The sequence below is a fragment of the Macadamia integrifolia genome, chromosome 6, assembly GCF_013358625.1.
Source record: "Macadamia integrifolia cultivar HAES 741 chromosome 6, SCU_Mint_v3, whole genome shotgun sequence".
Classification (NCBI taxonomy): Eukaryota; Viridiplantae; Streptophyta; class Magnoliopsida; order Proteales; family Proteaceae; genus Macadamia; species Macadamia integrifolia.
Window position 1 is genome coordinate 39,416,339 of NC_056562.1, and position 17,054 is coordinate 39,433,392.

The 17,054-nt window shown below is 38.3% G+C and overlaps 1 protein-coding gene across 1 annotated transcript; it reads right to left on the reverse strand.

The window, feature by feature from the left end:
* Positions 1–4,962: 4,962 nt before the first annotated feature.
* Positions 4,963–13,942, reverse strand: LOC122080887 (protein YLS7-like). The gene is made up of 3 exons (XM_042647765.1): positions 12,690–13,942; positions 6,946–7,223; positions 4,963–5,953 (listed from the first exon to the last, which is right to left on the reverse strand). The coding sequence occupies exons 1-3, from the start codon at positions 13,405–13,407 to the stop codon at positions 5,144–5,146; spliced, it is 1,806 nt and encodes a 601-aa protein (XP_042503699.1). The 5' UTR covers positions 13,408–13,942; the 3' UTR covers positions 4,963–5,143.
* Between the last annotated feature and the right edge of the window lie 3,112 nt (positions 13,943–17,054).

Consider the following 17,054-nt stretch of genomic DNA (forward strand, 5'->3'; position numbering starts at 1 on the left):
ATTAAGAAGCTTTGTCGTAAAAACTCAAGTGAATCAATTAGGGGATTTGGCTGATGCAGTTACTAATACTAGATTTTGGTCCAATCATCTCTAATGAACCTGCAAGAGCTAGGTTGGAGTAGGACCTTCTCTTTTTCTATGTATGCGAGCCATCATTCTCACATGTAGGCACTTAGCCAAACCCCATCTCTCTAACTTGGGCGGAGCATACTATGTGTGGAACTGAGACCTCAGCGGACTAGATGCCTACAACATTACCCCATCCCAGCAGGGTTGGTAGCTGTCGACTTCACAGGCCTAACTTTGGGGAGGGATATTTTCCAAGGAAAGTAGGATTGTCTTTACCCCCGTTTCGCAGAAAGACCGTTTCCTGATTTAAACATGTAATCACTTGGTCACGCATTGATGGCATTAAAAAAAATAATAATAATTACGTATTTACTCTACAAAAAATGAAAGCGGATCCCTAAACAGTCTGTGGCTGGATTCGGATTTTTAAAACCAATGGATCTGCCCGCATTCTCAAAGAATTAGCCACCCCCACGGGGTGAGTGAAAAAAACAGAAAGAAAACTATTCAAACCAAGTCAGAGAGAGAGAGAGAGAGAGAGAGAGAGTACGTGGAAGATGGATGGTAAGTCCCATGGATTGAAATTCTTGGTGCACTTTTTGCTTGGAAGGGCTTGAAGTGGGTGATAATGGGCGTACATACACAAAGGTTGGATGACCCAAGGAAAGACTAGCATTGACCATGTATTTACCCAGATACCCAGTTGCCCCAATCCCCAATCACAAGTATCTCTCTCTCTCTCTCTCTCTCTCTCTCTCTCTCTCTCTCTCTCTCTCTCTCTCTCTCTGTGTTTTGAGTGTTTTCAGTAGCCAATGAAGCTTTGGTTGTTGTAGAAAACAGAAGGTATTGTTGCCACTGTACACAAATTCTCAATTTCTATATATACTGCAGCAATTCCCAATATACAAAATGCATGGATCCTACATGTTACACAATGGGCTAATGGTTTAATCCCATTTTATGGATGGTCTCGGTAGGATTTATTTCCTTATATGTCTCAATGGAAAGCCAATATTTGATTTGATTGCCAATTAACTTGGATTATATTAAGGAAGCTTACCATATTTGTTTGGTTGTAAATAGAGAAGACTTGCTCTTTAATTGATTGGCCTACCTTAATGGGAGATGAGCATTATATTATTAAAGGAGACTAGGTCCACCTTGTATGATTACCTACTAATCTCACTCATTAAAGAAATGCATTGAGAAAATACCAAGAAGAGAAACCTAGCTCCATTAAAGAAGAAGAATGCTATTCATTTATGTAGGACAACACCAATGGTTGCATTAGCTCTGTTGGAAACAACATGCCATCGAGGGTCAACGGCATGTCATTTCCACCTCTTATATTGAAATGGTTCATATTGTATTGATAAGATCTTTCAATATAATTAGAAATTATGATGCGATAAATTCCATCAATCTCATGCTTAGATTTGCCCATTGTTGTGCTAAGACTATTCATGCCACACACATTTGTGGCAGCATTTTCTAGACATATCTCCTTCAATCATTTTATAATGGTTTTCTAATTTTTTTTTTTTTTTGGTGGTACAAGGTTTGTATTATAACTTTTTTTTTTTTTTTCTTTTGGATGCAACAAAAATCAATCCATACCTTAGGATTTTTGTCAGCCACAATAGAAGAAGTGGGTTAAGGCTGAAGTGACGTTTTTTTAGTCTATCCTGGTAGGCGAGGCAATGGTGATTAGAAGTGGATTATTGGAAGTTTTCTCAGATTGTATTGATGAATTATGGGTGGAACTCGATTGCATGGAATTCATCATTGTCGATTGTTGGGAATTCACAATTGTTTGAGGATTGGAATCGGATCGAATTGGTTTGGATCAGTTTGATTGGATCGATATTGATCCTTTTGAGTCTTAATTAATTCTTGGTTGATACGGTATCGCAATTTTTTTTTTTTTTTTTTTAAATGACAACTACGGGCATTTCTGTTCAATTTGCATTGATACCAATCCGATCTAATCGGCCCAAATCATGGAACTCATCCATTACTTGATAGGAACAGCATCAAACACTACATTCGTCTTCTTATTGTAGAGTTTGCTCTTTTCATTGTATTCTTAGGGACCAAGATCAATATTGTTGCAGATTCCTCAACTAGAAAAGCCTCATCAATTGTGGGTACAGCAGTATGGCCAAATTCCACACCATTGTTGGAGGAGCCTATTGGCCCCATATGTGTGTGTGTAGGAGTCATCTAAGGGTGTCAATCGGTCCGGAACCAGGTATTAGGTCTGGTTCCGGTTTTAGTTCCAAGGAGTGTTAGTGTGATCCAGAATCGGACCAAGTCCCATCTCGATTCTAAAAATCGGTACTCGTATCTGACCTATCCGGTTCCAATTAGGTTCTAGTTCCTATTTGGATTTTGTATTCGGTTTTTATTTGGTTCGAGTATCCAGTTTCAAATTCGGTTTTGTTATGCAGTTGTTATTCAGAAAACAAAATGTAAATGTTCATTTGCTATGTTATTGGTCTTCCCCAACAAAAGAATGAAAAAAAAAAAATCATGAGCTATGGATCATCTATTGAACTTCTAATATCCGGTCATTAACCATATCTATCAAGTTTTTAGTTAAAGAGGAAATTAAAGAGGAAAAATTGGACATTAAGTTATCCGGTCCGATCCGGTTTTAGCTAGAACAGCTGGTTCTTGGCATAAATCCAGATCCGGACCGAACCGAATTATAAATACTTATTTCAGATCTAGAATTTAACCATATTATAATGGATTGGATTTGGTTCAGGGTATTCGGTCCAGATCTGGATTCGATTTTTGGATTTGGTTCCGAATTAACACCCTTAGAGTTATCATCAATTCTTCTCTGAATACCTGACCCCGAAGATTTAGGAGAGGCTTTAAGAAAAGAAGAACTGAGAAAATATTTTCCTTCCTAAAACCTTACCCAAAGAGCATATCTATCATCAATAATCTTCCGACATTGCCTCATCGAGAGGGTTATCAGACCTTTTTACAATGAGACAAATGATCCCCTTATCTAGAAAATTCATTTACCAGAGTTGTCCTTCCACCAAAAGTGTCCCACAAGCTGTTAGATGTTTGGGGGCTGTAACTTCAATTCTTCAAGATTGAAAATTTAGCTATTCTAGGTTGATTGAAAGCCTAATCTCTTCAAGGATGGGTTAGGTTGCTCTTTAAGGCTACCTATGGCTTCAATTCTTCTGGATTGAAGTGAAATTGATTTTGGTTTCATGGAGAACTCTTCAAGGTTCAAGGGATTACACTTAACAATTTAAATTTTTTTACTAAAAGTTCAATTATAATTCAATTACTTACATGCTATCTCTGGTGGCCTTATATAGGCAAATAAAATTTTAAAATCTCAACTTTTACCCCTGAGATCCTAAGGTTGAGATTGCACAAAAGAAGAAAAGAAAGATGGTAGAGAATTCCCACTATCTCGTGTCTACAAAAGTTTGTATTGTCCAAGGTCTTGATGCAAGCTCCGAAGTCTGAAGCAAGCTTCAAGGTTGAATCTTGACATATGTAAATTTTTTGTATTCTTCAATGCTAGCTCAAATGCCAAAGTTGAACTCAAAGGTTGAGAGTCAAAAGAATTGAGATGGAAAACTACTAAGAATGTGAAGATTTTAAATCCTAAAAACTCTAACGATATCTCAATCGTCAATTGCATTTGAATTTCTATGGCTGAGATTAAACATTTACATTGTATAATAAATACTAAGAAATGTTAATCATGAGTTTTTTTCCATTATGGACCAAGCCTAAGTGTTAGGCCTTGAACTGGACTTTTTCATGATATCAGTCGGGCCTACATTACCTATACTTTCATAACGACTACATAATAAAATGACTCTTTGCTACGTGGCTTTATTGGAAATCATACAATCATCTACAGAAAAGACAAATAAGAAATTTCCTTAATCCATAGGCCCCGTCTGATTGAAGGATAAAAATAAGTAGAAAACTTGTGATGATGGATCTCACATATTGTGGGTTGGGTTGACAATGAAAGGGAATGAAAAAAAAAAGGAATATGTAATTTTTATTGGGGTGGGATTTTATGGGAATGAGAGGAGATGGAAATAGAAATTGGGTGAAATTTTATAGGAGAAAAAAGGAAATAGGAGAAGAGAGATAGTTACAAAAACAAAATTTTCATGAAGTTACCAATTTTGTTAGAACTTTGGAAGAAGTGAATGGAGTAAGAGATATCAAGTGTCACATTAGAAGACAACAATTATCACATTAGATGATCATGTTTGATAAGTTTTCCATTGCAACTTATCCAAACACCCATATTTGTGATAATTTATGGAAAACAAGTTATCAACACTATCCAATACCTTATCCACTTTTCTAAGTCAAAAAGAGTTCAACTCTAATCATATTGGGAAAAAAAAACGCCTTGACACAAAATAAACAATGGTTGAGGGGTCAACACTGCCTAAGCTCTTTCGGGGGTTTCACTTGACTTATAGTACACCCATTAATATGAATAAATCAATTTTAAGAAAAACAAAGCGCAACACCATCCGATCCCAACCGATACAGGCCGATCCAAGATCGGTATCAACAGTGACCAATACCACGCCCGATACCATACACTGAAACCATGGTAACAATAGTTACACAATTGCATTATCCAATTAACCCAAACACCATGAAACCCTAACATATAGAGCATAGATTCAATTTTGTCATATATTTTACACAAATCAAGTTTAAAGGCTAGTAAACCAATTTCAATCTTATTCATACAAAAAATAAATATAAATTCCTTTCAGATTGAGCTCTCCCTCAGATTTGATAAATTAAAAAAAAAAAAAAAAAAAAAAAAAAAAAAAAAAAAAAATCCATAAATCACAATCTAGCCGCCAATCTAAATGATTCAAATTTTCTCTCAATTCCCTCAACCTATAAAAAGTTTACCTAGATCAGTTGAAAAGGAATTTCCTAAAGCTCCTAGACAAATATTCTTGCCCTGTGACAATGAATACATTTACATGTATACAATTACAACTTATGGGAACAGCAGATTGACCAAGTCGACTTATAACTGCCTGTGTCATACAGGGGCCTTGTCATCTGCCTCAAATTCTCTTCTTATGTTCTCAAGCACAAGCTCATTCCATGTATCGACCGGGCCTGGCATACACCAATGCAAGCAATCTTGCGGCGGAGGCTGTCCATTAGGACCACGCTTGGTGATCTTATTTGGGTCTGGACTTCGATATGGTCCTGGATGGCCATCATGCCGGTAGCCAAATACTTTCGTTATGTCCATTAGCCTTAACTTTGATTTGTTAGTCTGCCTCTTGACTGCATTATTGAATCCCATCACTTGTTTCTCATGCATTGCATCCGTAAACCCACTGGGCACCAGCTCACTGTCTGAGGCAGGCTTTACCTTCCCTGTACACGATCCACCAGTATTCCAGGCACCACCTTCGTAATGATCAGGCGAATAGGAACGAACAATGACCAGGCCTGTGTAAGAGGGGTGGGTCGCAATAGCAGTAAGAATTGCCTCAACAGAGATCCCAAAAGCTTCAATATTGTTTATCTTCCTTGGGAGGGAATTATCAGGCCACCACAGCTGTCCTCCGACAATCTCATTGTTGTTGATGTATACAGATTGCTTCGCAAACCAATGCCCAGAAGAAAGAACTACCACATCAAAACTTGGAAGGTACTCCATGAAGTCCTCATCAGGTTTATCGAGGTGGAGCTTGGTCACTCCCTCTGGAGCAAAATCAAATGCCTGTGGTGTCTTATGGACGAGCCATGATGACCATATTCTAACAATCATCACAGAAGTCGATCTGAAGTACCAGCGTTGCATTCTCTTGTTTCCACGGTTTTTAGGAACTTCCACCTGAAAATGTTATAGAAGATAAAATGTGATTATCCAGAATGTTCAATTACCAATACATTCTACTTATCAGAGTCAAGGTTTTCATCAGCAGTAAGGGTATTAATTGGGATCATTGGTCCTAATTTGCTCCACCTTTTTGGGACCGGGACAGGTTTTGGGACCGGGACTGTCTCAATAAGCTAATCAGTTTCAAACCTTGAAACCAGTATCAATTATTAACGGATGGTCAGGTTCTGGTTCCTAAAAGGTTCTGGGAACCAGGATTCCCCATTCCAAATCTCAGCATTGCTAGTGGCATTTTTTATTGTGCAACAGGTGCAACAGATGGTGGAGCCGCACCCATTGCAGCTTCCAAACCTGGGTTAAACGAAGCAAAAATAGAAGGAACACTGCCGGATTATGCCCAGCAGCCAATACAGCAAGTGGTGCCTGATTTGGAGAACCCTGGGACCAAATGGAAGGGTCCCACCAAGAAGCTGCTGAGCAAACAATTGCACAGGAGAGAGAGTGTTTGCAAGGGCCACTGCAGAGCTCCGGAGAAAATGGCTCCTGGCTGGACTGAAGCCCCTGCCTTTCCTCTTTGTCAGTTTGCCTTCACAAACCCAACTCCCTAATTTTAACTTATATAGCCTTGGTTTGTTGGTTCCCTTGTAGTTTGGTTTCCTAATCGGTTCTCATTGGATATTCAGTTCTGGAACTGTTGACATTCCTGGGTCAAAACCAAACCATCCTGATTAGTAATATCTATTCCAAAATCTAAACCCAAAACTGTCCCAATAATCTAATAGGTTGGACAGTTACAGTTATTGGCGGGTCAGTTCCACTCCCAAATTAACACCTTGTCAAAAGTAGAGCTCACTGGTAAGTGGTAACTACTCACAAATCAGCAAAAAGTTGGAACCATCAAGAACTGCCACTGAAATTCAACAAAGCTGGTTTATGATGATGCTCTGTGAAGTTGTAAAAGATCAAGCATACCTATATAAAATTACCTGCCAGAGAATGCACAACATGGACTCCATTTGGTTCCGGGCAACTGAATCACCAATAAATGCTAATGTCTTCCCTCTCATCAACTCAAGGAATTTCGTTCCATTGAACCGTGGGAGGTCACACTGAGATGGTCTCCATCGCCAGTTCTCATAGTCTTTGTCGGGCCTTCCGTTGCCCTGACAATTCTGCATTTGTGTTAGAACAGGGCATGTATTGTTTGTGTATAATGGCCCAGCTGAATCGTAGACCCATTTTCCCTTGTATAGGTCGCAGATCTCTAAATAATAAAGGACAAGTCAAAGTATCAACAACCCATGCAAGAGATGAAGAATAAAATACTAAGTAGAACTCCATAGAAGAGTAAAATGAATATCAATAATAGCATTTCTCCATGGTGTGTTCCTTTATCCAATGGTATAGACAATAGAAGTATAGATAGCATAAAGCTACAACACAAAGTGGTAGCAAAGAACAGAGTTTATAAGCTCAACCGATGCATTATTACATATTTTGCAGTACAAATGTGTAGCCTGGTCGATGCACTGAACGAAAACCCCAAGTCAGTGGTTTAATAATGACAAATTTCGGCACATGTAGAATGCAACAAAATAGTTTATTTTTTGATGATGGAATACAATGGACTTCACTGCAGACAAGGCGATATGCATAGACAAAGCTACTTATGTTTTAAAATTTGTTCTAATTGAATCAGCTATGAACAAATAGATAATGAATTCATATAAAAGAAACTAACATGGCCAATAAAATCTGGACATCTCAGTTAAAGCCTTACACCTAACTGTTAGAGTTTATGTAATAAGGGTACTTTAGGGTCAAGTGTATTTTACTCTTGTCACTTATTGTACTTTCTACTTTTCCCTTTTACCTCCCTAGGGAGGTGTATGTAATTCTTTACATCTTGTTAGTGAAGTAATACATATGTGGTAGAGAATCTTTTCTCTACACACAACATTCCATCATTCTCTTCTCTCTTCTCCTTCTTCCTTTTCTTCTTCCTCTTCCTCTTCTTCTCCAATCTTCCATTTCCTTGTGCTCTTCCCATCCTTACATTCCAACTCTGACACCATACACCAACCTGATATCATCTAAATTAATTGGTATTAAAACCCTCATTTGTGTTTTCCCTTCCTCCTCAAGACCTTGATGGGTAATCCTCAGTATTCCTTGTTTACAAAGTGATTCTCTATTGGATAGGGTTAGGAAAATATTTTTTCTCAGCCCCCACATCAAGTCATCACCCAAAAAATGAAGTTTTGTTTAACTTTAATTTACAAACAATACTTCAATCCAAAATAGATTTCAACTAGGAGAGAAAAGAGTTAAGACAAATTAAGGTACCATTTGATATAAGAATGGTCCTATAGGGAAACATAAATTCTGGTAATTAATAAAATGTAAATAAACAATTTTGACAATGCTTTTCAAGGAAAACTGATATGCTCATATCCATACAACTACTACTAGCAAGAATGCAGTTATTTAAAACATTATCGTCTCTCTCTTCATGGACGAAGGCTTATGGGGGTGGCAACAGGGTATGTGAGTATAACACGTTACAATTTATGAACCAGTGTAGCAGTGAAGTGGGTTAAAGTGTCTTTCCATATTAGAAACAAACTCTTAAATTTATTCTAGAACATCTTTCCACAATGAATAGGGTATTGGACCAGTTACAACAATTTTGGTGTAATGTGAAATCCATTGCAGAACAAATAGCATAAGAGAAATTATATTTGAGGCCACACAGTTGTGATGTGATCGAAGGAAGATTATTTAACAAAGGCATAGAAGAAGATGTGACTTAAGATAAAAACAAGCTGACCATGGCCAAAGCACAAGGGCTACTGATTTAAATCAGCTTACAGAGACTTTTGGAAGGAAACTTATCTGTTCTCTACTTAATCATACAAACAATATACTCAAAAGATGAGCATGACTAAGCAAATAGCAAGAACCCAAAAAAAATTTACATATAGAGAAAGTGTGGAAAAGTCCATTATTACGCATAACTTCTTGTAGCTTTATTTTCTTTTCTTGGGGGAGGGGGTGGAAGAGATACAAATAACCATAGCTTCATTGTTACAAAATCTAGTAAAGTCTTCTATTGTTAGAATTTTTCCATGTTGTCAGAAGATCTCAATTATTTTATTTTATTGGCTTTACTTTAAAATTCAGAATGTGGAGAACCCATTGAAACAATTATGAAAAGTGCATAAATTTTGGCAAGTAAAAGAAGTATAATGGAAGATGGTTTTATTGAGAAATTTTTCAGTCAATGTGAATCAGTTGTTTACCCAAAAAAAAAAAAAGAATCAGTGAATCTGTTCAAAAGAAAGAAAGATGATTTTTGGAAGATGTTACATACAGTACTTATTATGAAAGATTGTTGGTTTTTGCCACTCTCTAAACACAGAGGATTGAAACATAGTTCACCATGTTTAAAGGGTTTCTTTCTTGTGTAGGCAGATCAATATAGCATAAACTCATAAACTTCAACCAAAAAAAAATGACACCCCAACCAACTAATTAGTCATCATATCCATGGATGGCTGCTCTTGCATAAGAGCTTCATCATTCAGCAAACCAAACTTGTGAAATTCAATAAGCAAAGACAGATAAAAGAAAAGCAATATAAGGGAACCCACCAGCTCTGCAAATGTGATAAAGATAGAATGACTATAAGTTACTATGAAGATCCAAAACGAAAGTTGTAGAAGAAGCATAAATAAGATGATAAAAATTTTGGCAGAAATTTAGGATAAAGTGGCTTGAGCTTGGAGACTCTAACTCTGCTTACTTTCATCGTTCCCTTAAAAATAAAACCTGTTCCAACTCCAACCAAAGTCTCTCCGCTGGGGACAGAACTCTCCTCTCCCCCGACAGCATCAAATCTGAAGCTATGAATTTCTTTTTTGAGTTATTTAAGCCCCCCTCCTCTTCTTCTCCTCCTCCCTTCCCCAACCTCCTCCTTGATAAATTTGTCCATTCTCATCTCCTTTTATCCCTTCGAGCCATTCCCTCTAATGAGGAAATTTTGTCAGCTGTTTACTCTTGTAAGCCCAACAAAGCCCCTAGCCCTGATGGTTTTAGCATGAGTTTCTTCTCTTCTTATTGAGACATCATTTATGAGGATCTTACTAAGGTCATCCGTAGCTTTTGCATTGACCCTAATCAAGTCAAAGGAGTCAACCACACCTTCCTCTGCCTCATTCCCAAGAAAGAGGGTGCCTCCTCCATGGCAGACTTCAGACCCATCTCCATTTGCAACCTTCTTTATAAATTCATTGCCAGCTTGTTATTGATGATTTAGTCCACCCTAATCAATCTGCTTTTATTGCTGGGAGAAATATCGCTAATAATATCATCCTTTGTCATGAAATTGTGAGAGGCCTTGATAGGAAATCTCATTTTCTTGCAGCTCTTCTCAAGATTGATATCCATAAGGCCTTCTACTCCATCAGATGGGACTTCATCTCTGAGGTTTTGCTCTAGATGTCTTCCACTCCTGTCTTTGTCCACTAGAACCATTCATGCATCTCCTCCCCCCAATTCTTTGTCTTAGTGAATGGTAGTCCAACAAGATACTTCTCTTCATTGAGAGCATTCACCAAGCTGTCCTCTTTCGCCTCTCCTCTTCTCCCTTGTCTTGAGGTCTTCTATAGACCCATCCAATCCTGCACGGATCTCCATAACATCCCCCCTCCCCAAATGTAAGGCCCTTAGCATCACTCATCTAGCTTTCGCAGATGACCTTATGATTTTCTCCAGAGCTGATTACTCTTCTATCGAGTCTATCATGTCCTCTCTCCACCATTTTGAATCTCTCTGGTGTCCACATCAATCTCCTTAAATCTCACTTCTATCTAGCTAGTGTTTCCGATTCTTCCAAGGCCCATCTACTTCACTTGACGGGCTTTACTATTGGCTCTCTTCCAATCAAATACCTTGGTCTCCCCCTCATCACTGCCAAGCTGCCTACCCATCATTGCCCTCCCATGTTGGATCTCATGAAGCTTCAACTCTAGAAAGGCAAGCTCCTCTCCTATGCAGGTCGCTTGGTGCTTGTCAAATCTGTTCTCCAATCTTGCCACCTGTACTAGTTTGGAATTTTTGCTCTCCCTAAATCCATCACTAAGGATGCTGAAGCAATTCTTCGCTCCTTCCTTCCTTTGGAAAGGGATAGACTCTGCAAAATTCCTTCATACTATTAGATGGCCTTCTGTCTGTCTCCCCAAAGCTAAAGGTGATCTAAGTATCCGGAGAATCCTTGATGTCAACTCAGTCGGCATCATCAAGCTTATCTGGAAGCTAGCCTCCAAGGAAAAAAGCACCCGAGTGTCTTCGGTTCACTCCCTCTACCGTAGGGATTCCATTTGAATTGTTTCCCCTTCCCCTAATTCTTCCTGGGCATGGCGGAATATCCTCATTGCTAGATCCAAGGCTCTAAGTGCCATCCACTCTATCATTGGAGACAGCTCTTCCACCTCTCTCTAGCTTGATCCTTGGCATCCAGAGGGGATTCTTCAATCCTTGGTTTCTTCTAAATCCATTTACTCTTCTGGTTTTCCCTGCGATGCTTTAGTTGCTACCATCATCTCCGACAGTATTAGCGCCCCCTACTTCTCCTCCCCTTCTCTTAGATCTCTAGTTGGTAACCGCCACCCCCCCCCCCCCCGATCATCACGATAGAACGGACAAAGTTCAATGGCTCCACCCACCTTCTAGCCAGTTTAGCTCCTCCTCTGCGTGGGATCTCATTCGTTCTAGAGGTCCCCTCGTCCCATGGAGGAATATTGTTTGGTTCAAAGGTCACATCCCACGTCACTCCTTCACAACTTGGCATGCTCTGTCCAACAATATTCCCACTCAGACTTTCTTGATTCACAGGCATATCCAGGTTTCCCCTTCCTACTGCCTCTGTTGGAATGGTATTGAAGATGTTGACCATCTTTTCTTTTCTTGTCATTTTGCCTCTTCCATTTGGAATTGTCTTTCATGGTTGTTGGCCTTTCAAAAGGCATGCCCTTCCCCTTTTGAGAGAGTGGATTTAGGTGGATATAACTTTTGCTAGTATGTCTATTTGTGATATCGTTGGTAAGCTAGCCTTTTGCACTTCAGTCAACCACATTTGGATGGAGTGAAATCTTAGATGATGGTCTACCAACTCTAGATCTTTAGATATGATTTGGAAATCCATCTTTTTTTTATGTTAGTTCGAAGCTTGCTTCCCTCCCCCCTCCCCTCTCCCCTGTGAAGGACTCCGCAAGGAACAGGCTCATTGTTTTATCCTAGGGTTTGCCCTCTACCATTATGATCCCCACCCCCGTAGGTGCTTCAGGTGTGTAGTTCCCTCTCCCTCCCCGACTCCGCAAGGAACAGGCTCATTGTTGTATCCTAGGGTTTGCCCTCTACCATTATGATCCCCACCCCCGTAGGTGCTTCAGGTGTGTAGTTCCCTCTCCCTCCCCCGGGCCTTTCTGCTCCGGTATCCCTTCCCTCTCCCTCTTCCCTCTGGGTCTCTTGTTTCCTCCTTTTCGTGTTAATATATTTATTCAGAGAGACCCAGCATGAGGCTCCCGCTACAAGATCTGGGAGGGGTAAATGTACGCAGCCTTACCCCCTGCTTCACAGGAGAGGCTGTTTCGTGTTAATATACTTACTAGTCATCCAAAAAACAAAAAGATGATAAAAGCAGGGGAGAAGAAGGAAAAAGAAATGATACCTGAAGAAATTGAATCAATTTTGCTAGACTTGCTCGTCAAAAGAGGTGAAGAAGGCGAGGTCACTTCCGTGGAATTTGAAGAAGAATCCAACTTGCCATCCGACAAATTAAGAGAAGCCGCCAAGGAACTACCATTTGCCTCCTGGGCAAGACTCTTTGATGTATTAGACAAACCTGAAATTGGCGGTTGAGGCTTCTCCATAGCCCCCAAAACCTTCGGAGGAACTGAAACATTAATGGGCTTATTTGGTTCTCGACTCGAATGAGAAGCCAATGAGGGAACTGGTGCTGTTTTCTGATCAACCTTCTTGGCCTTCGGAGCACTGGGAGAAACAGAAGGACTGAAAGGCTCTGCTCCTCGTTTTGAATCAGAAGGTACATCTGGAACCTTTCGAATCAAATCCTTAGTTACTACAACATCAGCTACAGAAGAGGGTCTCTGAACAGCCAAATCATGACCACCATCTTGTAAAGTTTGAGGCTGTGGAAGCACAAGCTCAGAACCGTTGTCACCAGGCATTAAATATTTCCTGGAATTTTCAATCCCAAGAAGAAAACCTTGAACAGTGTAAGTGTAACCAATAGGATGTGAAATAAGAACCCATGAAGCAAAAATGATGAACAGAGCTAATCCTCCCCCTGCAACTGCAATGGAGAAAATCGACCGTGGAAATACATCCATTGTTGAAAACCCTTTTCTTGGCGAAGCCAGATTCATGGCTTTACAAAAGCAATATCTGATTATTTGACAGAAAACACTGTCTCCAAGAGAGAGCTTAGAATCTAGGAGCCCTTCCCTTTACAATCTCAGAATTAATAGTTTTCATGGAAATTTCTGCAACTTCAAGCTCATGGATTCCAACAAGCAACAAGATAGCAACTTTGGACCTTTTCTCATAAATTATGAATTTCCACTCCGAGACTACCACATCAAAATCAATTTGACTAAGTCCCACCACAGCGGAAGGAAAAACAAAAAACGCAGAAAGAACAGACTTCTACTAAACGCGTAAGATCTACAATCTTACAGATATCAGAGGATTCAAGACATCATTTTTTTATTTTTTTCAACCTGAAATCCTGTAATCAACATCAAGAACCGAGCCCACATCTGAAAACAACATCTTCAGGAGAATTTGGTCCTATTTAATCTATTTCTATCTCCTTCCCCTGTACAGAGTTAGAAGGGAACGAGAATTGTTGAAAAATGGTTAAATAAGGGGAGAATCTTGAGAGAGTACCAAAGTAATATGCCCTGCCAAAGATGGTTCCCTTGTAAATGAGGCTATTTAGTATTTGAACTGTAGCCAGTTTGGTTAAAGTTTTGGTTCGGTGCTCCAAAATGGAGTCTTATAAGTTATGATTGTGATTAATGATGTGAAATGATGAAGATGCCTTTCACTTCTATTGATTACATATGGAATCATACGTAAATATACGGTTTTTTTAAATATACGGATGAATACGTGTATAACACATGTATATATTAACTATCCATTTTAATACACGGTATCCGATTGGGTATTAGTTACCTTCAAAACTGATATGGTATCGGCATGAATCAACCATATTGAATAATTTTATCCTTAATTTTTCTTAAAATTGGGTTTTTCACTGTTTGCCATTTGTCCGTATACAAATTGCCCGATATGGATGATTCGATACTAATACTTCAGACCATAAGCATGACTAGTGGAAGGATTAAAACTTCATCCACACATGACTGACAAACTTTACTCATGGCCTTGGGAGGATTTCTATGTGACCTAACTGATTAATGCCATGCGAAAGGTTAATGTGATTATCTGATCATTGCATAGTTAGGAAAATGCTAAAATTGAACCCGGATACTTTCTTTCTATCAGGTTTTAACCTCCAATTTCATCTCACACTATCCTTGGGGTATGAAAAATTCTACGGAGTTCAAGTATACATGACACGATTGCGAGAAATTTCTACCTAAAAAAAGAAGTTTCCTAAGAAGGGCAAGGATGTGAAAGTATCACCTACTAGTATTGGAATAGGCTGAGATCGCTCCAGCTGATTCCAATCATTTCAAAATGATCTTATTTGGAATGACTGATCCTAGCCATGGTTCTAGAACTCAGGATCAGTGTTGATCAATTGGAATCAACTAGGATTGGATGGTATCGATCAAAATTTACCTTTATTTTCTAATAAAAATTAATTTTTATTACATTTTTATTCTTGATACTCATCCAATCCGAATCGACCAATCCCATTCAAATTTTAGAACCATGATACCAACACAAGCATGATGGTCTAGTAGTCTACTAGACATTGTCTCACGTGATGTGGATAGGAATCGGTCAAGGCCACTCTCAATCTTCTTCTTCTTCTTCCTTTTTTTTTTTTTTTTTTTTTTTTTTTTTAACAATAGGTATCCAAGCCTTTGGCCTGACTAATCCCACGGGCCCGTACTGACCCCACAACCACATGGACCAGGTCATACCGGGGTTGAATGAGAACCATTCAACTTTCACTGAAACATCCTCGTGTGAGTGGCCCAAGGTATGCCTAGTAGGAGTTGAACTTAGGATATCCGAGTTTACGGCATGTACCAAGTTCGTTGCTCACCAACTGCGCTACCCCCTTGAGTTGACCACTCTCAATCCTACCATTCCGGGTTTAAGATATTTTTTTGGCAAAAAATTTTACTGATAGCATTGCAATTAGGGACAAGCTTGCTCAATTTTCTCCTATGTCACCTTTGTCCCAACAGTAACCATAACTTATAAGAAAGAGAAACATCATGATATTTATTGTTATTTTACCACGTGAATTTGGGCTGCTAAATCACTAGGAATTAGTACCGATCACATCTACCTTCTACTCTTTTGTAGTTGTATGAATCGTTTATTTTCTATTGGGCTTTGTTAAAAATAGATAAAACTCATATATTTTTCATTGCTGTTACAATTATTAAGGACTTATACTATTTCATCATTCCATCACACATTAATTATGATTGTCTTATGATTTTACCAAAGGATTAAAAGGGCACATCCAGTGGACATGGCTCTCCTTACTATAAGGGTCTAGGGAAGTATTTATATGTACGTAGTCTTGCCTCCTTTTCGTAGAAAAATTATTTCCCAATTTGAACCTAAAACCAAGTCACAATGAAGCATCCTTAATTTTGATATTGTTGTACTTACTAAATTCTGACTTCAAATATTATATCATTGATGGAGTGGTAGCAACATGAAATCGTTAAAAAAGTAAGAATATGTTGTGTAATGCATTATTTTATTGCCCTTATAGTGGGTCCCACATCTATGCATAATTAGGCTCCACTAAAATTAGTGACAATTGATTAAATTTGGCCACGCTCTTGTAAGACCCATGTTCTTAGCAATTTTCCATATAAAATAGATAAACTATAAAAAGTCTAATTTATAGTTTTGACTATCAATTCGTTTGGTTCATGAGTCATGACACTAACATTGAATTGTGGAAGTGAATACACTGAAACTCCCACACCACACCCCCCCCCCCACCACAAAAAAATAAAATAAAATAATGTATCCTACAATATAGAAAATTAATTTAGTCAATATATATATATATATATTAAAATTTTAAAAACATGATTAAGAATTTATTGAATACTTAATAATAAGTATGGGTAGGTGACTTTAATCTTTTTGTAGACATTTTCCATCAACAAAGAAGGGAGAACATTGTATCTACATCTCTTAAATCATTTTCCATTACTAATCCATTTTATTATATAAAAAATTCATTAAACAAAACAGAAAGATTCCCAGGCTTTGTTTAATAAAAATTGTCATGAGATGTATTTTGTTTTACAGGTGTCAAATGGTTGATTTGATCTGATTTTGAACGATTATTTTTATTCTTACACCGAAAAGACTCCATGAGCCTAAAGTGTACATAACTCCTCTTCACATGCATTAATGTATTTGTATATTATTTATTATTATAAGGGAAATGAAAATTCCCCGGTCGTGCAACCCTTGTGTCCAAACATAGAGGACGGTGAAATAATGTCCCCATCTCTATGGATGCCCATGTGTCATGTGCCCCATCATTAATCCTTGCACTAGCATAGGGGACACCCAACTATGGAGCATTCTTTTTCTTATTATAGTATTAATTTTTTTATGTAAAAAAAAATATGAATGGATGTAGAGTATCTTGCTTGTTTAGAGAACCCTCTCCCTTTTTATATATTGATTTAGTCTAATTTCGGGTTAATAAAAAGTTCGGTCTACAAAAGAAAATCTGATGACCCATTGCAATGCATATGGAAATGATGTCTTTAAATCCAACTAATAAAAACTGGATTACATTATACTTTATTTGGAAACATAGAGATGA

Excerpts from the sequence above, each read along its gene's own strand:
- LOC122080887 (XM_042647765.1), bottom strand. The coding sequence starts at position 13,407 with ATGAATCTGGCTTCGCCAAGAAAAGGGTTTTCAACAATGGATGTATTT. Across the intron at positions 7,224-12,689 it reads AATTGATTCAATTTCTTCAG|AGATCTGCGACCTATACAAG; the intron begins GTATCATTTCTT and ends TTTATTATTTAG. Across the intron at positions 5,954-6,945 it reads TGTTGTGCATTCTCTGGCAG|GTGGAAGTTCCTAAAAACCG; the intron begins GTAATTTTATAT and ends TAACATTTTCAG.